At 49.7% G+C, this 26,250-nt stretch overlaps 2 protein-coding genes across 8 annotated transcripts in view; one reads left to right on the top strand and one right to left on the bottom strand.

Moving 5' to 3' along the window:
* Nucleotides 1-26,250, top strand: part of Myh10 (myosin heavy chain 10) — a 132,078-nt gene that overhangs the window by 102,851 nt on the left and 2,977 nt on the right. For all 7 annotated transcript variants that reach the window (XM_017597544.3, XM_063269927.1, XM_063269926.1 and 4 more), the window contains 18 exons: nt 1,705-1,911; nt 4,256-4,393; nt 4,795-4,918; nt 6,087-6,258; nt 7,201-7,413; nt 11,040-11,184; nt 11,999-12,205; nt 14,523-14,627; nt 15,245-15,397; nt 15,767-16,015; nt 16,479-16,691; nt 18,027-18,239; nt 19,015-19,176; nt 21,712-21,840; nt 23,105-23,193; nt 23,860-23,983; nt 24,060-24,268; nt 25,248-25,356. In XM_017597544.3, coding sequence (XP_017453033.1) covers nt 1,705-1,911; nt 4,256-4,393; nt 4,795-4,918; nt 6,087-6,258; nt 7,201-7,413; nt 11,040-11,184; nt 11,999-12,205; nt 14,523-14,627; nt 15,245-15,397; nt 15,767-16,015; nt 16,479-16,691; nt 18,027-18,239; nt 19,015-19,176; nt 21,712-21,840; nt 23,105-23,193; nt 23,860-23,983; nt 24,060-24,268; nt 25,248-25,356 — 2,961 coding nt within the window. The remainder of the gene's footprint in view (nt 1-1,704; nt 1,912-4,255; nt 4,394-4,794; nt 4,919-6,086; nt 6,259-7,200; nt 7,414-11,039; nt 11,185-11,998; nt 12,206-14,522; nt 14,628-15,244; nt 15,398-15,766; nt 16,016-16,478; nt 16,692-18,026; nt 18,240-19,014; nt 19,177-21,711; nt 21,841-23,104; nt 23,194-23,859; nt 23,984-24,059; nt 24,269-25,247; nt 25,357-26,250) is intronic.
* Ndel1 (nudE neurodevelopment protein 1-like 1) overlaps nt 6,630-26,250 on the bottom strand; it is a 79,475-nt gene continuing 59,854 nt past the window's right edge. The window contains exon 9 of the mRNA XM_017596976.3: nt 6,630-21,582. Within this exon, the coding sequence (XP_017452465.1) occupies nt 21,576-21,582 (7 nt within the window). The 3' untranslated portion in view covers nt 6,630-21,575. The remainder of the gene's footprint in view (nt 21,583-26,250) is intronic.

Genomic DNA, 26,250 nt, shown 5'->3' on the forward strand with positions numbered 1-26,250 from the left:
GTTGTATCGGTTTGATTTGTTTTGTGTTTTGTTTTTTGGTTGTTTTTTGTTGTTGTTGTTGTTGTTGTTGTTTTGTTTGGTTTTTTGTTTTTTTTTTCAGTAGAGCCTCACTTTGTAGCCCAGGCTGGTCCCAAACTCATGGCAGTCCTCTTGCTTTAGCCTTCCATGTGCTGGGATTACAGGCGTGGGCCACCACACCTGGGACCTTTAGAGCACTTGAATATTCCCCTCTCCTATTTATCCATCCCTTCCCAACATAATGGACAAACTATAATTCTTAAAGTGGTAAGAACTTAGTAGTTATTACTCAACGTAACTCAAGGTAATAGACACCACCAAAAATATTTCCTTTAGTTTATTTTATACACACACACACACACACACACACACACACACACACACACACACACACACACACAAAGCGTACTTAAAATTTCTGCCAGATATGTTATGTTGTGTTTGGTTGGTTGGTTTGGTTTTTGAGGTAGAATCTCTCTGTGTACCCTTGGCTGGACTGAATCTTGCTGTGTAGACCAGGCTGGCCTGGTGCTCACCAAGATCATGTCTCTATGTTTTTAACTTGCTGTGTCTGAGGCAGTGGGCACTGACTGCTGCCGTGGTCAGTCTCTGTTCTGTATGCACCCTGGGATAGTGTCGTCCCCGTGGTGTGTGTTCCCTGGGATAGTGACGTCCCTGTGGTGTGTGTACCCTGGGATAGTGATGTCCCTGTGGTGTGTGTACCCTGAGTGAGTGTCGTCCCCGTGGTGTGTGCGCCCTGAGCGAGTGACGTCCCTGTGGTGTGTGTACCCTGGGATAGTGACGTCCCTGTGGTGTGTGTACCCTGGGATAGTGACGTCCCTGTGGTGTGTGTACCCTGGGATAGTGACGTCCCTGTGGTGTGTGTACCCTGAGTGAGTGTCGTCCCCGTGGTGTGTGCGCCCTGAGTGAGTGACGTCCCTGTGGTGTGTGTACCCTGGGATAGTGACGTCCCTGTGGTGTGTGTACCCTGAGTGAGTGTCATCCCTGTGGTGTGTGTACCCTGAGTGAGTGTCATCCCTGTGGTGTGTGCACCCTGAGTGAGTGTCATCCCTGTGGTGTGTGTACCCTGAGTGAGTGTCATCCCTGTGGTGTGTGCACCCTGAGTGAGTGTCATCCCTGTGGTGTGTGTACCCTGAGTGAGTGTCATCCCTGTGGTGTGTGTACCCTGGGATAGTGACGTCCCCGTGGTGTGTGCACCCTGAGTGAGTGACGTCCCTGTGGTGTGTGTACCCTGGGATAGTGACGTCCCTGTGGTGTGTGTACCCTGAGTGAGTGTCATCCCTGTGGTGTGTGCACCCTGAGTGAGTGTCATCCCTGTGGTGTGTGTACCCTGAGTGAGTGTCATCCCTGTGGTGTGTGTACCCTGAGTGAGTGTCATCCCTGTGGTGTGTGTACCCTGAGTGAGTGTCATCCCTGTGGTGTGTGCACCCTGAGTGAGTGTCATCCCTGTGGTGTGTGTACCCTGGGATAGTGACGTCCCTGTGGTGTGTGTACCCTGGGATAGTGACGTCCCCGTGGTGTGTGCACCCTGAGTGAGTGACGTCCCTGTGGTGTGTGTACCCTGAGTGAGTGACGTCCCCGTGGTGTGTGCACCCTGGGATAGTGACGTCCCTGTGGTGTGTCCCTGGGGGAGTGACTGTACCACACTCTGAATTGTGCTTCCAGCTGCTGGAAGAGAAGAATATCCTGGCAGAACAGCTGCAGGCCGAGACTGAGCTCTTTGCTGAAGCAGAGGAGATGAGAGCAAGACTCGCTGCCAAGAAGCAGGAACTGGAGGAGATCCTCCATGACCTGGAGTCCAGGGTGGAGGAGGAGGAAGAGCGAAACCAGATCCTGCAGAACGAGAAGAAGAAGATGCAAGCGCACATTCAGGTCTGCCGCAGTCCTCGGCCTCGGCCTCGGGTCTGTTGAGCACGTGGACTCCTGTGCCCATTGAGCACAGGTCCTGTGCAGCACTCGTTCATTTGAACCACAGATGTAACAAGTTTTCTGCAAACATAGGTCTATTATTTAAGTAGGAACCTTTGTGTTCCAGTCATCTTACAGTGCGAAGACCCACGGTCAGAAACACCCAGGGTCTGGAGCACTCCATGGGCTTAGGAGGGCCTTTATGTTGTCGTCATAATTCTTACACTCTTCCCAGGGAGTACATGGGCAACAGTTAACCCCATCCTGGTCACAGAGTGCACTACCATGTGGAGTGTATCCATTCAAAGCTACCTTAGCATTCTTTTAAATCTTAGCTGGGGGCTGGGGTGCAGGCGGAGCTCAGAGGATGACTGGAGCCAGTTCTCCCTCTCTTCCTCCATAGGCCCTGGGGGCTGAGCCGGGAACATTAGTCTTGTGCAGCAAATGCTCTGCCTGCAGAGCGATCCTGCTGGCCTTGCCGCTTCTGTTTTAATGCATGTTTTTGTATGTGTGTTCCATGCCACAAAGGTCAGAGGACAACCTGTAGGAGCTAAGTCTTCCCCAGGTGTGGATCCAGGTGACAGCAGGCTTGGCAGCGGGCACCTTTGTCCCACGCCATCTTCTTGGCCCTCTCCTGTCTTTTATACTAAATTCTAAGTACTTTATATGAGATGCTTGCAGTTCTTTACTTAAAGACTAGCATTTCCTTAAACACAAATACGTCCTGCCCCACAGTTAGCTTCCTGCTTTGTTTCCCATGATGCGAGGTTCATGCTCTCCTAAATCAGCACAGGCTGTGGCTGCGGCACTGCTGTGATTTACCGACTCCCTGCAACTGGGAGTTCATTCCAGTGCAACCCCACATTGCTCGTGGCGTTATGAAATCACTAGGTAGGTAGTGGGCTTTTTTTTCCTCTTGTGGAATGTCAGGTTCCAAATTGATGACACCACCCTGAGAAGAGCATTTGACCCCTTACATGGTTTATTTTGTTGTTTTCCTCTGCCTGTGAGACTTTGGGTGATTTCTGATCACCTTTTTAATTAGAACTTTCTTTATATTTGGTTTTGAAGATAAGTTTCTTGATTTTAGCATTAATAGAATTATCGTAGAAAACCTAGAACATAGAAAAGTACTTAGAGGCCCTCTGCCCCTCACCCCTTCCTACTCCCATCACTTTTGGAGAAGTGTTTGCAACAGCGAACAGCTTCGTTAGTCCCCTGAGATTGTACCTGAACACACTGCTGTGCTTTACCGCCTCGTGAGTACGCAGAGCAGGAGTACAGTTGGCGAAGTCCAGGCAGCAAGGAGCCTGAAGCAGTAAGAGAAGACAGCCTGACCCAGAGATCGGAGGAGGCACAGCCTGCGAGACTTAGAGATGCTGATTTGAGCAAACGTTTTGTTAAAGCGCCTTTCATTTTTACTGAGAGGTGTAGCAGGAGGCTTTTCAGATGGGATAGCGCACTTGGGGTTTGCTCTAGGATAAGTCAAAGGAAAAGAGAAGATGGTGGAGGTCCCAGGGAAGGAGATGGTCCCTGAGGTGACCCGTTACATACACTTCAAGTGGTGTGAGGGTCACCGTGTCCTCGGAGATGTGCTTGCAGCTTTTCTAATAGATGTTACCTTTACACCTCACAAGATTCTGAAATTAACCCTAAGTAAAGCCTTCAAGCAGAGTTATTATCGGGTTAATGTGCACAACCATGTCCACTGTTAAATGTTTAGTATCATGTAAATAATATAGGATGTAAATAAAGATAAGCAGGCTACAGTAGAAATGTGTCAGTGCTTAGAGTTCCACTCAGGTCTGCCACACACCTCAGGTAACAGGCACTCTTGTACTAGACGATTGTGTGTCTGATGCAGTTCTGCTCTCCCAGTTGTATTTCCTGTGTTGTTAGTCATTATTGTACAATGTGAGTTTTAATTACATGTTATACCTCCTCACAAACATACCGAAGCTTAATTGCCAAGACTTTTTGCAGAATGCTCATAGTTTCGTGGTATTATTATATGTTTGGCTTGGTCTGGCGGTATTAACGTAGCCCAGGCCGGCCTGCAACCCATGGCCTCCCGAGTGCTGGAGTCATGGCCATGGCCACTCCAAATCCCCCTGGCAGTTTCCTGCAGTTGTGTGGAAAGCACGTTTGCAGAGCTTGCTGTGCTGGATCAACCCAGTTTATACTTTACCCTGTGAAGTGCACATATCTGTCTCAAACTTGCCAATACAGTACAAGCCATTTTTCCTGTGTGCTCTCGCTGTGCGGCTGAATCTGGATGGAGAAACTGATGTAGGCTTTCTTTCACAAGGATCTAGAAGAGCAACTGGATGAGGAGGAGGGGGCGCGGCAAAAGCTGCAGCTGGAGAAGGTGACCGCGGAGGCTAAAATCAAGAAGATGGAAGAGGAGGTTCTGCTTCTCGAGGACCAGAATTCCAAATTTATCAAAGTAAGACCCTTCCCATAGGGCGCCGCTGTCGAGACGCAGAAGAGCTGACACACTCACTGGTTGTGGCTCCTGGTGAGGGAGATAAAGTGCTGGAGAGAATTTCCCTTGCGTTTACTTTCTCTGTAAAGCTTCTGTCTAGAGCTCTGAAGACAGGCTGCATTTAGCCAAATGTCCTCACAACCTTTTCCAGTCTGCTCCATCTACGCCCCTTGTAGTGCATCTGGTATTCGGGCTCTGAGTGCAAGGCAGGTAGTAGGCAGCCACCAGATCGCCTAGCTGCTCTGGGAGGACACCACCCCGAGGCCCCAGTCACTCACTTTTTCTCACATCAGAGAGAATTCCAACCCAAGCTGCATGTAACTTGCATGTCTTCCCTGAATTAGAATTTTCTTTCTACTTAGGAAAAGAAACTCATGGAAGATCGAATTGCTGAGTGTTCCTCTCAGCTGGCTGAAGAGGAAGAAAAGGCAAAAAACTTAGCCAAAATCAGGAATAAGCAAGAAGTGATGATCTCGGATTTAGAAGGTTGGTGCCAGCCCAGAGACTCTTGGATGTTGTGGTTGTACCTGAGTCAGAACAGCCAAGCAAGCCCAGGGATTGCTTAGATGAGGAATTCTGCTAACCAACATCCTCACAGGTCATGTGGCTTGGTGTTTGGTGGAATAGAACTCAGATGGGTTCCTTTGTTCTTTTTAACTTGCCTTTTAATGGACATTCTGGGCATTGGATCCAAACACTGGGGGGAAGTGCCCAGGTGACACCTCACAAAGGGATTGATCAACAGCAGAGTCTGGTAAGACAGAGGTGACACTGGAGAGAGGCAGTGTCAGCAACTCTGGCTAACATGATGTCACAGTCTAGACGGCTGAAGACGGGACAGAAGCTGTGAGGGGTGGATGACCTGTCCTTGAGCCTGCAGCTAGAGAATGCTGTCTGTATGCCCTGCAGAAAGTGTGCCCACCAGCTTTCTTATGCATACTTTTACAGTGGGAAACATGGGCTTATGTATTTTTAAGAAAAAAGACTTGGGGTTGGAAAGGGGATTTTGGTGCTTTTTTTTGTTTGTTTGGGGTTTTTTTGTTGTGGGTTTTTTTGTTTTGTTTTGTTTTTTGTTGATGTAGATAAAAGATGGAATGTTGACATAAACTTACTTTTGTCAACTTCCTTGCTACCCTCTGGGCTCTCTGCTAAAGAAGTGCCCATGAGGTGGGTGTACCCATCCTGGGACATGCTCTTAGCAGAACGGAGGGCTCCTGCTAAAGAATTCAGGGCTCACAGGCCACACTGCTTGAGCAAACCACAGGAACAGAAGTAGTCACCAGCCCTTATTAGGAAGTTATACCAGAGAGGCTGGGGAAGACACGTGGCTCTGCCTACTCCTGTCATTCTCCCCTGTGCTTCTCAGGGATGGGGGCCATGATCCTCTGGTTAGCTTCCTTCCCAGTCCTGGGCACAGGGAGGTTGTGACACAGCTCCATATTATCTTGGCTCTTAGCAGAGTGAATTCACTTTCCAAGAGAAGCGACGGCTTTAGACAGTGCCCCACTTCTCCTTCAGATCCTATCCATGTGCTCAGTCCTCTCATCTCTGTTCAATCTTGGAGGGTCTCATGACCAAGCACTCGACTCAGGGTTATCTAAGCTGTGACTGCATCCACTTACTGTGTGTATTCTGCTTCTGTCTTGCCTTTCAGAACGCTTGAAGAAGGAGGAGAAAACACGGCAGGAACTGGAAAAGGCCAAACGGAAACTGGACGGTGAAACAACTGATCTGCAGGACCAGATCGCCGAGTTGCAAGCACAGGTCGATGAGCTCAAAGTCCAGTTGACCAAGAAGGAGGAGGAGCTTCAGGGGGCGCTGGCCAGGTCTGCAGTAGGGGAGGCAGCTGGACGGGCAGGCCTGTGGTCTGCATCATGGCCCATGTCTGGAAGCATAGGGAAACTCCAGGGAACAAGATGCAGTTTCTTTGATGTTGGTTATGACATAAGTTCACAAAAAAAAAAAAAAACACCAGCACGCAAAGAGTGTCAGAGCACTGAGGTCTCACAAGATTGTCACATCTCAAAATCCTAGGAGGCTCACACCAGAGAGCAAAGAGAGCAAGCCACTTTACTGTACCAGATGTTTCCTTTCTGTATGTTATAGATTAGTTTCAGTGTGCTTTGGGACTTTGAAGGAACTAACATTTCAGAAATATTTCCTCTTATTCTATAATCTGATATTTAGTCTAAAACCATTTGGAATATTGAAACCAATTTATTTCCATCTAACATATCATTTTACTTTTAAAGCATTAACTACCTGACTACATGGTCTTAGAGCATAATTTATAACATGATTTAATTAAGAACAACTTGTAACAGGCTGGAGCTGTAGCATGGCTGGTAGAGTGCCTGCCTATTGTGCACAAACCCCCAGCTCTGCTCCCAGCACTACAGAAGACTGAGTGTAGAACAGCATGCCTATAATCCCAGGAGGTAGAGGCAGGGGGATGAAAAGTCCACAGTCATCCCCAGCTCCATGAATTCAACTGGGTGCTTTGTAGTCTGGAAACAGGCCTCTCGCTTGTGTAGTCCCATCAGGAAGTTCTGTCGACACTCAAACCGTACATGTAAGTTCAAAGTTGTGCCAAAGAATGGGGGAAGTCTAAGGTGTGAAAGTTTCAGGCCTGGGACCACACACAGGTCTGTGCTGGTGAGTGAGACCCCGACTCCAGCAGGCCCCAGAAAGAACGGGTGTTGTCAGGCAGGAGGCACGGCCCATCCACACACCATCCTCAGTGTCTTTGTGCCTGGATCTTTTGACAGAGGAGATGATGAGACGCTGCACAAGAATAATGCGCTTAAAGTTGCGCGGGAGCTGCAGGCCCAAATCGCCGAGCTCCAGGAAGACTTTGAGTCTGAAAAGGCTTCAAGGAACAAGGCTGAGAAACAAAAACGGGACCTGAGTGAGGAGCTGGAAGCTCTAAAGACAGAACTGGAGGACACCCTAGACACCACAGCAGCTCAGCAGGAACTCCGGTGAGTGAGGGGCTCCACCATGCTGGGTTTTCCAGTCCACTCCACAGTGGATGCCATTCAAATCGATAGCCCACTTCCTCCTGGAAGGAGAGCAGGAAATTGGTGACAAAGCATGGTGGTTAGTAAGCAGCCACACAGCAGATTGAGGTGAGAGACACGGTAGAAGCTGAAGTCAGGAGGAGACAGCAGGCAGAACCAAGGGAAGGACAGGATGAAGACAGAAGCAGTGGAGCGGTGGCCACCCGCAGGCAGTACAGTAGCCATGGGCACTGGAAGGGAAGCAGGGGTGCAGAGGCCACCCGCAGGCAGTACAGTAGCAATGGGCACTGGAAGGGAAGCAGAGGAGGAGGAGGGGTGCTAACGGGTGCAAAGCCGGGACAGCTCAGAGTGCTTGCTGAGTATGCAGAAGGCGGAGGTTCAGTCCCAGCCCTGTAAGAAAAGAGTGAGCACAGGCCCTGGAATGTTCTGCACAGGATACTACCAAGAGCCAGGCATAGGTAGACATAGCCTGAGAAGGCTCATAGTCAGGAACCTACAGCTATCACAACTCACTGACTAGGCAGGGCCACTGGCAATGTAGATGTCATCTGTGAGGCCACTGAGACACCTTCCACCCTGCTGTCCTTGCCTCCTGCTTGCCACTGCTCCCTCCATGTGACTGTAAATCCAGACAGAAAGGAACCCACACTGCCTAGGCTAGTGACTGAGCTTGTTGTGTAAGTGTGCACAGTCTACACACACATGTGTGCCTGTCAGATGCTCTAGGATATGCATGATGGACGGGCCACCAGTGCTACAGTGGGAGGCTACACTGTCACATTAATAAAGTAGACACCAGGGGTTGGGGATTTAGCTCAGTGGTAGAGCGCTTGCCTAGGAAGCGCAAGGCCCTGGGTTCGGTCCCCAGCTCTGAAAAAAAGAACCAAAAAAAAAAATAAATAAATAAATTAAAAAAAAATAAAATAAAAAAAAAATAAAGTAGACACCAAGTACCCAGAAGGAGGATCAGTATGCCAAAAGCCAGTGGTCCCCACCCCCTTTCCAGGAAGGTCAGGATGTGACACCAGGATCTACTCATTGATCAGGAAACAGGCCCCTGGAAGAATGACAGATTTGTGTCTAGATAGCAGATGGCTGCAGAGAACAGCGAGACCAGGGCAGACCCTCCATCCCCAACCCCAGTTTCAGGAGCACTCAGGGAAGGCACGAGCAGCCATCACAACAAACTGCCCAGGGTTTGCGTGTGCAGCAGCATTCTAAGTTCTGGCCTGCTTTTCACAGATTCTTTCTGCTTTATACAACTAAATTTGCACACATACCCACCCTCAGAAGGTCTTTGTATTTTTATATTTTTAACGAGGGTTGAGGTATGTGCCCATGTGTGCATGTGTCTGAAGAACTAAATGTTCAGATCTCCTGAAGCTGGAGTTACAAGAGGCCAGAAGGAGGCGTCGGCACTCCCTGCAAGATGGAGGTCCTGGGAACCGAACCCAGGAATCCGCAAGAGCAGAATAGACTCTTAGCTTCTTGGTGGATTTCTAGCTCCACAGATGGGCCTTTGACCACAACTCTAACCACTTCTTCCCGCTCAGCTCTTGCACAGATACTGCGGGTGGTTGCTCAGGCACCTGGGTGACCGAGACAGGAGGATTGCCACAAGTTTGAAGCCAGCCTGGGCTGCAGAGACTTTCTGTGTTAAAAGCTTGAAATGGTGTGTACACCATTACCAAAACCAAGCATGTGCTTGGTGGTGGTGAACACAATACTAGGCATGGCTCTGGTTCATCTAAAACCTGGTGTGTGGTGTGCTCTTACCAAGACTGGTCGGAGTGCTCACCGAACCCTACCTTGTCCCCTAGTGGGGGACATGGGTTTCTCTTCTGTGCGAAAGAGTTCCTGTGATGTTGGGATTCAAGTAGAGACCAGGAACACACTGAAAAGGCAATGAGCGTAGCAGGGCCTTTCCTGGACATCTAATAAGCGGGAGCCACCAGCTGTGTTGAAGTAATGTTGATGAGCACTAGCCAAGGACAGGCCAGACCAAGTAAGTGTCTGAGCCAGCAGCACTTGCAGCTAAAGTGGCTTCCATGACTCTTCTGTCTAGACTACATCTAACCAGAGCTGCCAGCTGCAGCAGCCCTCTCGTGGCTGTGACCTCTGCCCTCTCTCTCAGCTGAGAATAGGGAGGAGAGAAACGTATCATTGGCATGGGTTTCACATCTGTGTTGGGAACAAGCAAAAGAAACTTATCCTAAGTGCTATCATTTTGTTTTCAGACTCCACTTTAGTGATGGGGTGAAACTAAGCTCTCGTTCCCAGCCCTAAGGGACCTGGGGACTCCCCAATAGCTGACCAGCTTCTGTTATTCATCTTCTGTTTCTGAACATAAATAAAGACTCCTTTTTTCATCCTTTGCTCCCCAAAACATAATGACCATTCCTAGCCACAGCTCCCGTTAGTCATCCTTTGTTCCCCAAAGCATGAGGACTTGATCACAATAAATTTTTGTCATCTGCATTGACTTGGTGTTTTGAGTTGTGTTGGGTAGAAGAGGTCCCCCTAAACATCTGAAAGCAGAGAGCAAGTCTTTCAGATATGCCTTTCAGGGTGACCTTGGACTCTGCAGACACGCTGACGTAGGTCTCTGCAGGAGTCGGTCACCTTACTGGTTTCAGGAAGCGAGCAGGTGGTAGTCAAAGGGCTGCCACAGGCTAGGAGCTCTACCACGGAGCAAGGCTATATCGCAGCCTCTGGTTTCCATCTCTCAGGCTGTGCACCTGAACATGATGTTCAGGTTGACTGATCTAAAACCTGGCTTACCACATGAGGAAGGCGAATTCACTCCTGGTTAGTAAAATAACTGGGTTGTTCATGTTGCCCCCATGTGCCATAGACAGTTAGAAAATACTAGAAAGCCACACAGGGATGTTTAATACTAGTGATCTTCACGACATCAGTGCAGTTATGAAACCCCTCAATTTCATTCTGAGCATTCAAATCCTACGATATTTTTATCTCCTGTGCCCAGTACCAGGCTCCAACACCAAGACCTTTCTTTTTTTTTTTTTTTTTTTTTTTCCGGAGCTGGGGACCGAACCCAGGGCCTTGCGCTTCCTAGGCAAGCGCTCTACCACTGAGCTAAATCCCCAACCACACACCAAGACCTTTCTAGAGAGATGTGACCCTTCAGCCTGCCTTACCTTACACCTCCCCTGTAACATTAGTTCCCTGTAACTGCTTCACAAGGGTGACAAGTAGGCTTGCTTACAATGGGGAGCACCTTTGCTGCTACAAGCCTTGTGGGATTTACTTCAGAAAGTTGGCTAGACTGAGGAAGCTTGGCATCATGTGTTAAGCAGACTGCGTAAAAAGACTAGATGACCTTTATGGATATCACAGTGAATCCTGGTTGTATAAGTCAGTGTGGAGGGCACGTTGTACTGTTTCTAGAAGGATGTCTGATGCCACAGAACTGATCAAGCCCACTTACTGGAAATAACATGGCTAGTGTCTATCAAAGACCTTCTGTAAGGTTCACTAAGCACAAATAGCACATAAAATGGGTTTTAATTTCATTGCTTAGCCAATTCTGACCTTTGTACTTTAAAAAAAAAAAATGTCTCTAGCACAAAGCGGGAGCAGGAAGTAGCTGAGCTGAAGAAGGCTCTTGAGGATGAAACTAAGAACCACGAAGCTCAGATCCAGGACATGAGACAGAGGCACGCCACGGCACTGGAGGAACTCTCTGAGCAACTGGAACAGGCTAAGAGGGTGAGGACCCCGTGAGACTCACCTGCTGGACGTCCCCTCTAGCTACACCAGCTCACTCGCTCCCAGCCTCTGTGGAGCATTGCTGAGCCTCTCGGCTGAGGCCAGAAGCCACAGGACCACTGCCAGCCCTTCCTGCCCTTCCATACTGCTCTTCACCCCGCTGTGCTCTCCTCGGCCTCCTACCCTCCCACTCGGCCTCCTTCCTCCTCCTCCCCCACACACTTCCTTGCCTTCCTGCCATTTTGCTTCTGTCCCTCTCCTTTCTCTTTTCATCCTTCCCTGTGCAGGGTGATGGTGTCAGCACGCTAGTGAGGGTCAGTCTCTGCTGTTTAGTACTCTGAGAGTCCTGGCTTCAGCACTGTCGCATAACCTGTCATTGTCATTTAAAGGATAAGGAAACTGAGGCCCAGCACATACGTTTAGGTCACCCAGCCAATAAGTGGGAAGACTGATTAGAGCCAAGTTCCATAACCACAGACAGAGCCCTGGGTAGCCTTGTCTCTAACCAGAGACCCAGTCCGTGTTCCAAACTCAGTAAGTTTGGGATAACGTTTCTGACAACTTGATACTGAAGACACGCACCGAAGGCACGCAGTTCTTCCCTGTGCCCTGTATGGAGGAGAACCACAGTCTGATGAGCGGCTCACAGCCCATAGTGCTGCAACAACTCACAAGGTCTCCCATAGTGGGAGTGCTCAGGCACTCCTGCAGCGCACACGTGGTGTTGCAGGCTCACTGTGTGCCCACAGACGTCTGCACTTTTATGGAGTATTGTGAGACAACCGCTGATGAGTTCCTCTCTCCCCTCTGCTAGTTCAAAGCCAATCTGGAGAAGAACAAACAGGGCCTGGAGACGGACAACAAGGAGCTGGCGTGTGAGGTGAAGGTGCTGCAGCAAGTCAAGGCTGAGTCAGAGCACAAGAGGAAGAAGCTCGATGCCCAGGTCCAGGAGCTCCACGCCAAGGTGTCAGAAGGTGACAGGCTCAGGGTAGAACTGGCCGAGAAAGCAAACAAGCTACAGGTATGGGCTCTGGCGTGTTCTCTTGCATACCTGGAAAGTGTCTCAATTAAATCTGGGGAACCCTTAAGTTGTGTGTGTGTGTGTGTGTGTGTGTGTGTGTGTGTGTGTGTGTGTGTGTGTGTAAGTTAAGCAATCCCTTTAAAGAATAAGACATGTGAGTTTAGGGCTGGAGAGATGGCTCAGTGGTTAAGAGCACTGACTGTTCTTCTAGAGGTCCTGAGTTCAAATCCCAGCAACCACAAGGTGGCTCACAACCATCTGTAATGGGATCTGCTGCCCTCTTCTGGTGTGTCTGAAGTCGGCTACAGTGTACTCATATAAATAAAATAAATACATCTTTTTTTAAAAAAAGACGTGTGAGTTTAGACCTAGCCAGCGTGGCTGTAGCTGAGTGCGTCTCACCTTCTCCGTTAGTCCAGCTGCACACAGAAGTCTTTAGAGTATTACAGTGGCACAGGCTCAGCGTTAAAGCTGCTCACTGTAGGAATATGTGCAAAGGCGCCTTCATGCCTAGTAACAGACTCCGGCACAGCAGTAAGGTGACTTCCCAGAGGAGTCACTGTTAGGAAAGAGGTGTTTGTGCCACTGCCTCGCTGCACAGAGTACAGAAGTGGTTGTCACAGAGGTTTGAGGTCTCCTGTTCTAGGGAAGGAAGCTGGAGCTGCCTGACTCTGGTGGCCAGCTGGGGAACCTCCAGCCCAGTCCCACAGCGTGTGCCCAGTTTCTTCAGCAGGGTGGGGACAGTGGTGGCAGTCGCCCTTCAGGGATCCTATCATTCACTCAGCATAGTAGGCTGTTTGTTGCTGAGAAGTGGGTGCTGTGGGTCGTGTAGGCCGTCAGCCTGGAAGGACAGGTGGCAGGTGCTCTGAGCACAGGCACAGTGGACCTAGTGTCAGACCCCACCTCAAATCCAACTTTCCGGATCTAGCCAGGGATGTCAGAAGCAGGCCTCTTAAGGAGACCAGCCTTTGGCCTGTGTACAGAACATCCCTGTGTGCCTCGTGTGTGGGCTCTCAGGGATCTTGGAAGGTATTCCTTAAAGGCAGCAGTTAGAAACAAGTGTTCTGAACAAGGTGAGGGACATCAGAGGGTTCCTGGGAAGCACTGGGCTCCTGTGTACATAGCCACTACCCCCACTCTCATCCTCCATAGGGCGGCAAGAAGGCTGTGGCTCATAGAACCTAAGCCACCTCTCTGTCCTCTTCAGATCTCAGGTAGAAGAGGAGGTCCCTCTCAACACCAGAGATCTTCCCCAGTCCCCTGCACCCAGAGCACTGAAGGATGTTGCTACAGAAGTAATAGAAACAAGGCTATCCTGTTAGGCATACAATGTATCTTCCATATCGCTCCCCATAGTCATACAGCCAGAAGACAAGTGAAGACAACCTGCCCTGCTGTTCCTCCACTTTCTATCTACATGCACAACACTCATTAAAATGTGAGCGTGCATGTTTTGAGACAGGGTTTGTCTGTGTAGCTGTGGCTGTCCTTGAACTTGCTTCTTGACCAGAATGACCTCTCACAGAGATCCACCTGCCTCTGCCTCCCTGGTATTAAAGGTGTGCGCCACCACTGCACAGTCTCACGAGTTTTGTCCACATGTTTGTCTGTGCATCACCTCTATGCTCGATACGCACCAAGGTCAGAAGAGGGTGCAGATCCCTAGGGTGGGAGTTACAGACCACTATGAGCTTGGTGCTGGGAACTGAACCTAGACCTTCCAGAAGTGCAGCCAGTGCTCTTATGGTCTGAGCCATCTCTCCAGCCCTGTTTGGAGACCTCTCTCATTGGGGAGGAGATGAAGGGGGAGGTGTCACACTATTCCTAAAATCTGATCCTCAGCGACTTATGCTCACACTGAATGTGAGTATGCCACTCCTCACAGCTGCAGACATTTTGGCTGATTACCAGCATGTACATATCTCCTTGAGTCCCTTAAATGTCAAGTTCTGTAAGGATGTAAACTCCATGTGCCCCCGGCATGTGCTTAGTGCAAATTAACATGGAGGAAACCACCTGCTGGCCCAAACTGGCCCTTCCCGCCCTCCAGCGTGGTTTTGTTTTGTCTTTTTGTGGTGGTCAAAGTAAAACACGAAGAGGATCACAGGTCCCTGCGCTCCCTGCCCTTTCAACCAGAGGCCGTGGGAAGGGGGCTGTGGAGTGGGTTTTAGCTCCGGCTGGGTGGTAAGCATTCACTGAATTTATTTTCTAGTTCGAATTCTCATACATGTGCACACTCACGTGCTGCTGTGTTCTCTAAGGGCTCTGATGGTCTTTTCTTACTGTGGAACCGAGTTTCTTCCTTACCTCCTTGCAGAATGAGCTGGATAATGTCTCAACCCTGCTGGAAGAAGCCGAGAAGAAAGGAATGAAGTTCGCTAAGGACGCCGCAGGTCTCGAGTCTCAGCTACAGGACACACAGGTACTCGGGGAGCAGGGGATGGAGAGGGCGTGAATAAAGTAAAGCTCTAATGTATCACAATGCTACACGCGTGCCGAGAGCACGTGCTGCATGCATTTCTGTGATGGGGCAGTCATTGACAGACACTGTTTCTGCATTTGGAGTGAGGTGCTCAAAATATGGGGGTAGAGGTCTCGGTTAAACTGCAGGGTAATTAAGTTACAGGGACAAGTTAAGCAACCAGCGCAGCCCCTGAGCAGCCTGGTCAGGGAGGCTGCAGGAGGCAGGAGCCATGTGTCACCTTGAAGAGTGCTCACGGCTAAAAGCAGCAAGGACATGGTTGCATGGAGATTTGGGGGAAGTCAGTCAGCTTGCCTGCTGAGTGCTGGGATTGAGGCAGAGGAGTGCCAAGGAAGAGACTGCAGCAGGAGCCGCATGTGTGGAAGGCATATGTGTGGGCCTAGGCAAGAATGAGACTGTTTACCTGTCGCTGGCTATTTCTTGTCCACAGGAGCGCTTGCTTTTTTGTGGCCTAATTGTCCAGAGAGTTACTTTAGTTTGGGCCTTTTGTTCCTCTGGTGGGATCGAGCCCCAGTGTTCGCTGCAGGTAACCTAGGCGCTCCCTCTTAAACATACAGGAGCTCCTTCAGGAGGAGACGCGGCAGAAACTGAACCTGAGCAGTCGGATCCGGCAGCTGGAGGAGGAGAAGAACAGCCTTCAGGAGCAGCAGGAGGAGGAAGAGGAGGCCAGGAAGAACTTGGAAAAGCAGGTGTTGGCCCTGCAGTCCCAGGTGTGTGTCCTTTTTGGGAACAGCGGTGCTCTAGATATGTGCAGGGACAGCGGTGGCCTAGCCACGTGGACTCAGCCTCTGCATTTTGGGACAGTTAATTAGGTTGAACTAAATTAAGCTCGGTACATGATTTTTTTTCTTTGACCCAGCCAAACACTAATGTCCTCTCCATAACTTGACAACCTTTACAGACAGAAGTATGGCTTCTGTGGGGCCTCAGTTCCAATTTACAGCTTAGCTAAGGGTTGTTTCAGGACTTGGGTTAGAAGCATACCGTGCTGGCTTATAATATTGAAAACAAGTGTTGATTCTTGAAATGCAAAAATCAGACAAGTTCTTATGACCCTTGCTTCCTTACCCAAAACCTAGCTGGCTGACACCAAGAAGAAAGTGGACGATGACCTGGGGACAATTGAGGGTTTGGAAGAAGCCAAGAAGAAACTGCTTAAGGACGTGGAGGCACTGAGTCAGCGACTGGAGGAAAAGGTCCTAGCATATGACAAGCTGGAGAAGACCAAGAACCGGCTGCAACAGGAGCTGGATGACCTGACGGTGGACCTGGACCACCAGCGCCAGATCGTCTCCAACTTGGAGAAGAAACAGAAGAAGTTTGACCAGGTGAGGCGTTTGTCCAGGCCCTTAGGCTCCACATCCTGACAAGGCTCTCACTTTGGTTTCGGTTTAAGACAATCTTTTCTTATTTAAATGCAATACACACTTATACAGTGTTCAGAAAACATAAAAAGGAAGTATGGGGGCGCCCATGAGTCCTGCACAGGGGAATAAATACCACCATGCACGGTTCTTAGGACAAGCACTATCCCAGGCTTGAGAATGCCTCACTGGGGAATGTGCACCTACACAGTAATGTACAGGACAGGACCTCAGTGTTCCACATAAGCCTGTGCTTACGGCCTGTGCAGCGCCGTGTGCTTTGACTGTGGCCTATCCCATGAGCACAGGCTGGAGCTTTCCAGTCGCGGCATCATTGGCACTCAGAGAGCCTTGGGGTGCGTAGGGCCCTCTGCAGTGTCCTTAGGCGTGGCAAGTGGTGTTTTCACCGTGCTCTGCTCTCACACAGCTGTTGGCAGAAGAGAAGGGCATCTCTGCTCGCTATGCAGAAGAACGGGACCGGGCTGAAGCTGAGGCCAGAGAGAAAGAAACCAAGGCGCTCTCCCTGGCGCGGGCCCTGGAGGAGGCCTTGGAGGCCAAGGAGGAATTCGAGAGGCAGAATAAGCAGCTTCGGGCAGACATGGAAGACCTCATGAGCTCGAAAGATGATGTGGGGAAGAACGTAAGTCATCTGTAGTTGCAAGGACAGAAACAGCCTGGGACCATAGCAGAGCCAACTTGAGCCCTGTCCTGGAGGCAGATGTGTTCTCCCATTCACCTGCGCCGAGATCCATGTCTGCGTGCCATGCACATGCCCTATGCCCTTGAGGGCAGAGAGGGATTGGATCCCTTGGGACTAGACCTGCTGGTGGTTGTGAGCTGCCATGTGGGCTGCAAGTTGAACCCAGGTCCTCCAGAAGAGCACGCAGTGTTCTTTACTGCTGAGACCTTCTCCCCAGACCCCAGATGTGGAATTATTGCAGAACCCCTAGCAGACAGCCAGATGTTGACCCTTACCCTGGCCCTCCCTGCCCCAGTTCATCCTGGCAGAGGCACCTCTCATATCTGCATTGTCAGTGGTTACAAACCTGGATGTCCCAAGATCCCCTGGGAACTGAAGCACATTTACTCCACTCCCTGCCTGGCCTTCCTGAGACCTGAGTGCTGGCCTTCAGGGTGTCTGCAGCTGTCAGGACTTACAGTTGAGACATTTCTGTGAGCTCTCACATGTGTGCCTTCTCCAAGAGTCCCCATGCTAGTTCCTTGCCCTGTGCCCTCCCTCAGTATCTAACTAGCAGAAAGCTACAGAGTAAATTTGGACCTGCAATTCAAAGGGACATTCCCCTTGGCTCTTCTGCCAACTTCCATTATTTTGGGGTTTTGAGACAGGGCTCTTCTGTGTAGCAGCTCTGGCTGTCCTGGAGCTCACTTTGTAGAACAGGCTGGCTTTGAACTCACAGAGCCATGTAGCAGTGAAGAGAAGACTGTAGTGGTTCCCTAGTCATTTTCTCCACAGTAACTGACACTCACACTCATGGTGACTGACGAGTTACCAAACACTACTTAGGAATGGATCTTCCTAAGTTCTGCTGCTTGCCCGTGAAGCTAACGTGATTGTGAGCCCCGGACATTCGATAACACATAGGTCTGCTTCAAGAGGTTGGGCAGGTTACTTGGGACAGGAGGTGGAGGTACCCAGTGGAGCTCCAGGCTCAGAAGGCTCGTCTTTGTGGAGGGCACTGTTCAGAGAAAGGTCAGACCTTGTGGCTGTGCCCTGCTTTGCAGACTACCTCTATCCCAGGTGGCCCATGAGCCTTTCCATTGTGAGTGACTTCTAAGGCTCATGCAGCCTCACACTCTGCGGGTGATGTGACTGCTTTAGCTTCAAAGTCCCGTCATTCAAGTGGGGTGATTAAAACACGTGTGACCACAGAAGTCAGAACTGTAGGTTTAGGTCACATCTCTGATCCAAGAGCAGCAGCCTCTGCTCACCAGTCTGATGTTTGCTGCGCCTTAGGTCCACGAGCTGGAGAAGTCCAAGCGGGCCCTGGAGCAGCAGGTGGAGGAGATGAGGACCCAGCTGGAGGAGCTGGAGGACGAGTTGCAGGCCACTGAGGACGCCAAACTCCGCCTGGAAGTCAACATGCAGGCCATGAAGGCCCAGTTTGAGAGGGACCTGCAAACCAGAGATGAGCAGAATGAAGAGAAGAAGCGGCTGCTGCTCAAGCAGGTAGGTGGGGGAGGCATGGCCTGCAGAGCCTGGCTCGTGCGTTCTCAGCCGGCCCAGCAGTCGGCCCTGTAGCTGGCACTGGGAAGCATTAGCTGCAGGACATGTTGAGTCTGGCAGTAAGTAGTTTAGATTTTCTCTTTCTCCAATGTCACTGCTGCTTAGCTAGGGTGTCTGTGAAGCCATCGGAGTACTCAGGGTATGAGACTAGGGGAAAACCTGTCTCTCAGATGGGGAGACACTGCAGGTGCCCATCATTCATATATCATGGCCTCCTTAAATCACCCCACCCCCTTCGGAAGGCTGGGATCAAACCTAGGACTTTGCACATACTAGGTAAGCACTCTACCACTGAACCACCTTAAAGGGTTCCTCATGAGAGAAGAGGGTTGATGTTTAATTCTTTGTGTGTGCTTGTTTGCTTGGTTTGGTTCTTGGGAGACAGGGTTTCTCTATGTACTCAAACAGAGTTTAATCCCAAGTGTTGGAATTAAAGACATAAAAAGAATCTTATGATTGTCTTGTGCCTCCTATCTTTCTGATTTAGAGTCACCTGTCACTGTGAGCCTAAGGTCTTCCTCCTTCGGTCCCCTAGTAGCTACCAGCAAGCGTAGCCTATCCCACGTAGTGGTTGCCAAGGCCTTCTGAACTAAACCCAGTCCTGGAGCTTTTGTTAGTAATACATGGGGACTTGTTGGTATCAGGAACCTCTGCAGTGACGAGCTCCCCTAGCCAAGGAACTAGAGGCCAGGATAATGCAGTCCACACTGTCCTTCAGGTACGGGAGCTCGAGGCAGAGCTGGAGGATGAGCGGAAGCAGCGGGCACTTGCTGTGGCTTCAAAGAAGAAGATGGAGATAGACCTGAAGGACCTGGAGGCTCAGATCGAGGCCGCCAACAAGGCCCGGGATGAAGTGATCAAGCAGCTTCGCAAGCTTCAGGTAGGAACGGCAGGCTTGCCCTGCGGGACAGGGTCACATGGCCGTACTGGAACCAAGATGAAACTGAAGCTGGGAGACAATATAGCACCCAACTGTCACCTTGTCACCGAGCCACTGTCCTGCTGAGGACCAGAGCAGCTGTCCCCTAGATTATTGGATTTGCTTCTTAGACAGACCTGGGGATGGTGGCCAAGAGAAGTATCCTTGCTGTAATATGGTCCTGTGCCCACAAATACCCTTAAGCAACACATAACTGTCCAGCACATCTCCAGGAGGAGGCAGAGTGTGCCTTTCCCCTGCGCTGCTGGGAATGTAATTTCAGACAGCTCCAAGCATCACTTTTGGTACCCATATGATACCATTTTATGGCCTCGATTGGGAGAGGGCTGTTATTCATGCTAAAGGCCAGCGTGGGGTGGCCCTGCTCTTACTAGCTAGGTATAGGCACCGGTAGGAGGTACAAACTGTGACCAAACCTTCAGAAAAAAATCTTTCCTTTAACTTCATAGTTCTATATCTTCATGCATGCACCCAACAACTATGATCTTAGCCAAAGCCCAAAGACTGACAGAGCTGTGTGGAAGTCGCAGGATGAAGGGAGCACCTGACAAAAGAAATGGTGACTGTTGCTTACAGCTGCACACATGCAAAGCGTCTGTGGCCAGCAGCTTTATAAGCCAAGGAATCACTTTTGTATGCTTTTTGTATGCTGGCGTGATGGCTGAAGTTTATAACAAGGGCACCTGTTGCCCTTGTCCAGGACCAACCCAGGTTTGGTTCCCAGCATCCACCCACATGGTGGCTCACATGCTGCCCTCTTCTGGCCTCCATGGGTACTGCATTCACGAGGTACATCAGCATACAAACAGGCAAAACACTCATACACGCAAAATTTAAAAATTTTGAGGCTAATACAAACTTTTGGCTTAATAATTACAAATATTTCTCATGATGAAAAGTAATACTGAATGTATTTAATAGCTGTTTATCAAGATAGTCACGCACCACAGGATGTGTGTTTCCTTTGCTTTGGGATGTTTGCTTATCCTGAGCTGGACCCCGGCTCTAATCTCACTCCCCCAATTATGAGCACTTGCACATGCGTAGAGGCTAGAGGTCAGCGCCCTCCTCAGTCGTGCTCTACCTTGTTTCCCAGTGCCTCTCTCTGAAGCTGGAGCTCAGATGCAGCCAGGATAAACAGCTGGCCAGCAGTTCCCAGCACTGGGACTACGTGCCCTCAGTCAGCTTTTGTGGGTGCTGGGGATCTAAGCTTTAGTCTTGATGTTTGTGTGGCAGACACTTTAACAGTTAGGACCCCAGCCCCTCGAATTGTGCTCGATTTGCTTTGAAATACCATGACCAAGAAGCAAGCTGGGGAGGAAAGGGTTTATTCGACTTACGCTTCATCATTGAAGGAAGTCAGGGCATGAACCAGGAAGCAGGAACTGAAGCAGAGGCCATGGAGGGATGCTGCTTACTGGCTTGCTCCCCATGGCTTGCTCAACCTGCTTTCTTATAGAACCCAGGACCACCAGCTCAGGGGTGGCCCCACCCTAAATAGGCTGGGCCCTCACACATTGATCACTAATGGAGAAAATGCCCTACAGCCTTATCTTATAGAGGCATTTTTCCTTCCTCTCTGATTACTAGCTTATGCCATGCTGACAAAAAACCAGCCAGTACACTAATGGCACTGAACATGTTTACAGAAGCACACGTAAATGCCAGTTCATCCCGCCTGTGAATCTTTTCAGTTGCACTGTCTTTCAGTGATTTACTTGGACACTACAATTCTGTATATACTCTGGCTGGTGTTTGTTTTGTTTTGGTTTTTGTTTTTTTTTTTTAATTTATTTAATGTATATGAATACATTATAGCTGTCTTCAGTTACACCAGAAGAGGGCATCGGATCCCATTACAGATGGTTGTGAGCCACCATGTGGTTGCTGGGAATTGAACTCTGGACCTCTGAAAAAGCAGACAGTGCTCTTAACCACTGAGCCACCTCTCCAGCCCCTGTATCTATCAGTCAATCTTGCCAAAGTCATCTACTAGCTGTGATGGCTTTTTTACTAGGTCCCTTAAGATTGCCTAAGCGAAGATCATGCCATAAACCCACTTTGTCTACTCCTTCCTTCTTGGATTGGCTTCTTGTTGTCGAATTACCTGGGCTGGGCTCTGCATGTCAGGGTTAAGTAGAGACTGAGATTGGACGTCCCTACTTGATGATCTGTCCAGCAAAGCATACGGATTAAAGCCTCATCTTCTTCATAACCCATCAAGTGTTGTGATTAAATCAAATGCCGCTCTGCAGCTGATGAGGTGATGCGGTGTATAGGACAGGTGGGTGGCAAACGCGCTCGGTCACGGTACAGACTCCATTCCATTCCAGCACTGGTTAGTTCCTGTTGAGGGATTTACATGGGATATCAGTCTGGTCTTCTGGGAGCTTTGTACTTCTGTGTTCTTTTTACAGTGAAACAATACTGAGAATAAAAACTACTCCCTAAAAGGACTTTCTTATTTAACCTCAGGCACAGATGAAGGATTACCAGCGTGAACTAGAAGAAGCTCGAGCATCTAGAGATGAGATTTTTGCTCAATCCAAAGAAAGTGAAAAGAAACTGAAGAGTCTAGAAGCAGAAATCCTCCAGTTGCAAGAGGTATCTTTGCTTGGTCACCCACGTGTTCAGCAGCTGCTTGTCCTTAGGGAATGTGTTGTGGCCTTGATGGTGTGGGTTTCAGTTCAGCACCACTTCCAGTGCTTTGTCACCTGCTCCTGAATGAATATTCTTTTACCTGACTAAAGGCAGAACAGCTGTTAGTAAGACAGCCTTCTAGAATGTGCTCTCCTGAGAGAAAGGAGAGATCATTATTTAAGCAGTAAGCTGAGTGGGCTCTGCCCAGGGAAGGTTGTTGTTTCTCGCAGAAGTGCTGTCCCCTTACAGAAAGAGACGTGTTCTGCTGAATTCTGAAGTGGGACATGTAAAAACAAGCACTTTTCACTCGTCTCTCACTAAGGTCTCCATCGTAAGGAGCAGGCAGGACAGAATTCCACCCATGTAATAAGGCCTCCTGAAGTGCACTTCTCTCTACTAATTTCTGAGATCTTCTCAAAAGATAGTGACCGGAACTGTTGGCTTGATAACAGTTGCCATGGGAAATCACCAGCACTGGCTACAGCAGCTGCCGAGACCCTGTCAGTCAGGGAGAGGCTGAGAAACAACAACTGGATGAGACACGGGCAGAGCCCAGGCTTATCCTGAGCACCGGGTCTTTGGTCCTTTCATGTTTTCTATTTTACTGTCTTTTGTTTACTTCCTTTGGGCTATTTTTCTCTTTCTGTGAGGTGTGTATGTGCGTGTGTCCGGGAGTGAAACCAGGGCCTCAGGCACGCTAACACACACTGCAGCTCAGGGCTATGACTCCTGCATTCACAGAGACATAAACATCCCTCTAAGGTTCTTCTACTTCGTCTCGCAAATTTTGATGCAGGGCAAGTTCACTGTCACAATTCGGTATTTTCCTAATTTCTATAAATGGCTTCTTTAATTCACACTAATTTAAAGCTGTGGCTTAGACTCCAAACGTACCATCTACTTCCTGGCTGCTTTGTACTTCAGCAAACCATGGCCGGTAGCTCCAAGGCCTTGAGTGAGCTGTGATTTGGTATGGCCAGTGTCTCTGTAGGGTTCAAAGTTGAATCTTGTGCTCCATGATTGTAAGGAACACCTGACGATGGTGGGAAATAGCTACTCCACACAAGTGACAGTGAACGCTTCCTTGGTGGCCTTTAATGGGTCTGGTAGCAAGTCTCACCTCAGCACTAAGCCAGCCTCCTATCTTATAGAGACTGCTCTTTGGTTATGTGGAAAGCATGAGGGAAAATGTCAGTGGGAGAGCCTAACCCCGTTTAAACTCATTTAGGAGCTGGCCTCATCTGAGCGAGCCCGCAGACACGCAGAGCAGGAGCGAGATGAGCTGGCTGACGAGATTGCCAACAGCGCCTCTGGGAAGTGAGTCTCCGGGCAGCAGGCAAATGGGATGGGACTAGGAAGCAGCAGTGCTTAGCCTACCCTCTGCGCAAGCATGGTTCTCTGCCCTCAAGTGCGTGCAGCTGCACAGGCTAAGGACAGCCGCCTGACATCTAAGAGCGAGTGGGCTGGCTCACCTCTTCAGGTCTAAAAGGATGACCACAAGTCTGGGCAACCTCAGCCACACATAGGACACCACCTCCACATGCCCATCACACACAGGCCACACAAGCGTGTGCCCCTGTGCCAGTCCCAAAGGCCTTACAGCATAGACATCCATAGACTGCACTCCCCTAACACTTAAGGCCTCACTTTCTGATTCACTGGCTTGGCAAATAGCTTCCTCACCATCTTCATCTGAATTTCCTTAAAGTTTCTCTTGGGAGTGCTGGGACATCATTAGAGTCCATGCCCGTGACTACAGGGTCTCATCTAAGATCCTCCTGAATTCTAGAGGCAGTCAGCAACAGGGAGGTCCTGGGAAGTCACACAGTGGTTCAGAGGACAGGACCAGGAAGACAGACATGGGCAGGAGGGCACTGTTGAGGTGGGGCTCATCCACAGCTCAGGGGTAGATGCAGGGACTAATCTGGAGCGAAGTGCTCAGTTCTCAGCTGTGCTCTGTGCACGCCCCTTCCTTGTGCCTAGGTCCGCTCTGCTGGATGAGAAGCGGCGCCTGGAAGCCCGGATCGCGCAGCTGGAGGAGGAGCTAGAAGAGGAGCAGAGTAACATGGAGCTGCTCAATGACCGCTTCCGCAAGACCACGCTCCAGGTGCCCTGCGACCTGTCCCCGGGGCAGCTGTACTGCCTCTCTCTACACTGCTTATCTGAACTCTCTCCCCTTCCAGGTGGACACCCTGAACACAGAGTTGGCAGCGGAGCGCAGCGCTGCCCAGAAGAGCGACAATGCCCGCCAGCAGCTGGAGCGACAAAACAAGGAGCTGAAGGCCAAGCTGCAGGAGCTGGAGGGGGCGGTCAAGTCCAAGTTCAAAGCCACCATCTCAGCCCTGGAAGCCAAGATTGGGCAGCTGGAGGAACAGCTGGAGCAGGAAGCCAAGTAAGATGGGCCATTTCATCACACAGAAGTGCCTCACCCGTAGGAGCACCCCATGCACGGGAAACAAACAGTGCAGGACAAGTGACCTGCATGGGAGATAGAAGGGTCTGTGAGCCGTGAGAGAAGTGCTTAGGGAGGGGCTAGGCCTCTGCCTGGCCCTGCTGGGAGCCATCATTCTGTCCTGTGACTTTATGTACCCACGGCAGACTTCCTGTGAGGTGCTGGTTTGCGGTGCTGCTCAGAAGCATTCTCCCTCCCGGACAGTCCGTCACACCAGAATGAAGCACCGCACTGCACAGGGCAGAATGAGCAGGCAGCTACAGCAGCCCACAGACCCACCATGTTGGGGAGTATGGGACCCAGAAATGCAGGACACCCCCCCCCCCAACCCTGCAGTTCCAGTGCTACGTTTCCACCCCTCCTCCCACTCCACTGGGTAGGAGTGCCTGGAAGTGTCACAGCCAGACACAGGCAGTCAGGCGATCACCAACAAGATTTAAGTTGCCCTTTCAGCTGACCCCAACCAGCTCCAGTTCCAGCTAGGGAGGAACCATCTTGTCTGCAGGAACTCTTGGCGTTGATTTCCTCTAAATGGGCAGCAGTCCGGGCGACATTGTGGGCTTTGCCATTTCCAGTATCAGTAACTACTCCCAGCATTAGCAAACTCTAAACCTGAGACAGTCACTCCAGAAATTGGGCGTTTGTTTAAGTGATAACCATGTCTGTTTCACATGACTTACCAGTGTATGTGGCACATGCTGTCCTTGTCACTCAGCACCTGTGTGCACAGGAACAAATGCTCTGTGGCCACTGAAGGACACTGAAAGACAATCCCTGCTTCAGATCCTGGGAGGTCTAAAAGGGCCTTCCAGTATGCGTCATTTTCCAAAGAAAAAGAACTCCTAAATATTTCCCTATTTAAAATATAATTAATTTCAAGTCCTACAACTACTTAAAACTGTTTTGGTCACTTTGACAGGGAACGCGCAGCTGCCAACAAACTAGTCCGTCGGACAGAGAAGAAACTGAAAGAGATCTTCATGCAGGTCGAAGACGAGCGCCGGCATGCGGATCAGTATAAGGAGCAGGTAGGAGACAGCCAGGCGGGGTGAGGGTCGCACCGTGGACATGTTTAAGCAAACAAGTCAGAGTTAAGAATGCTTTGGGAAACTTTCTTCTATAAGTTGTAAAAAAAAAAAAAAAAAAAAGAGTTTATTTGAACTTATGATTACAGAGGTATGAGTCTATAATTGTCTAGTGGAGGCATGGTGGGTGGAACTGGGAGCTAAGAACTCACATCTTGAACCCTAAGGAAGCAACAGAGAGAGAAAATTGGGAATGGCATGAATCTGTAGATTCCCAAACCCACCTATAATGACATTCTTCCTCCAACAAGGCCTTACCTCCTAAGTCCTCCCTACACTACATCACCGGAGGATGAAGTATCCCAACAGCTGAGCTGATAGAGAACATTCTTATCCAAAGACCAGGGTTTCCAGCACCCATTTGTGTTACCCCTAACCTAGCCTTAATCTCCACAAATGTAGAAATTGACTTCAATCTTGATCCTCTGTTTTATTTATGCTCAACATTTAACAAAATGTCTAGCATGGAGTCTATCATTATTTACAAAGCTCATAAACAAATACACAGTGAAAGGAAGCTAAGCGAATGTGGTAGATTGATCAATAGATTAGTAAGATTTTTGATTAGAGTTGGGAAACTCTTAATGATGGCATTTCAACTGACTGCAGCATCAGTGTCCCGTGTGAGCTCTGGGGTGGATTTTAGTTACATGCAGCTTCCTCCACTAAAGCATTCCTGTGCCTGGAATAATAGTTCTTGGGTACAGCAAGCATCGGGAAACTAGATGGAGGAAAAGTGGGAGGTGGCAAACCACAGAAACCAGGGATATGTGAAGGGTGTTTGCCCACATGCACCAAACCCTAATACCAGACGCACGTTACTGGAGGGCTCTCTCC

Source organism: Rattus norvegicus, chromosome 10 (genome assembly GCF_036323735.1).
Source record: "Rattus norvegicus strain BN/NHsdMcwi chromosome 10, GRCr8, whole genome shotgun sequence".
In the NCBI taxonomy this organism is placed as follows: Eukaryota; Metazoa; Chordata; class Mammalia; order Rodentia; family Muridae; genus Rattus; species Rattus norvegicus.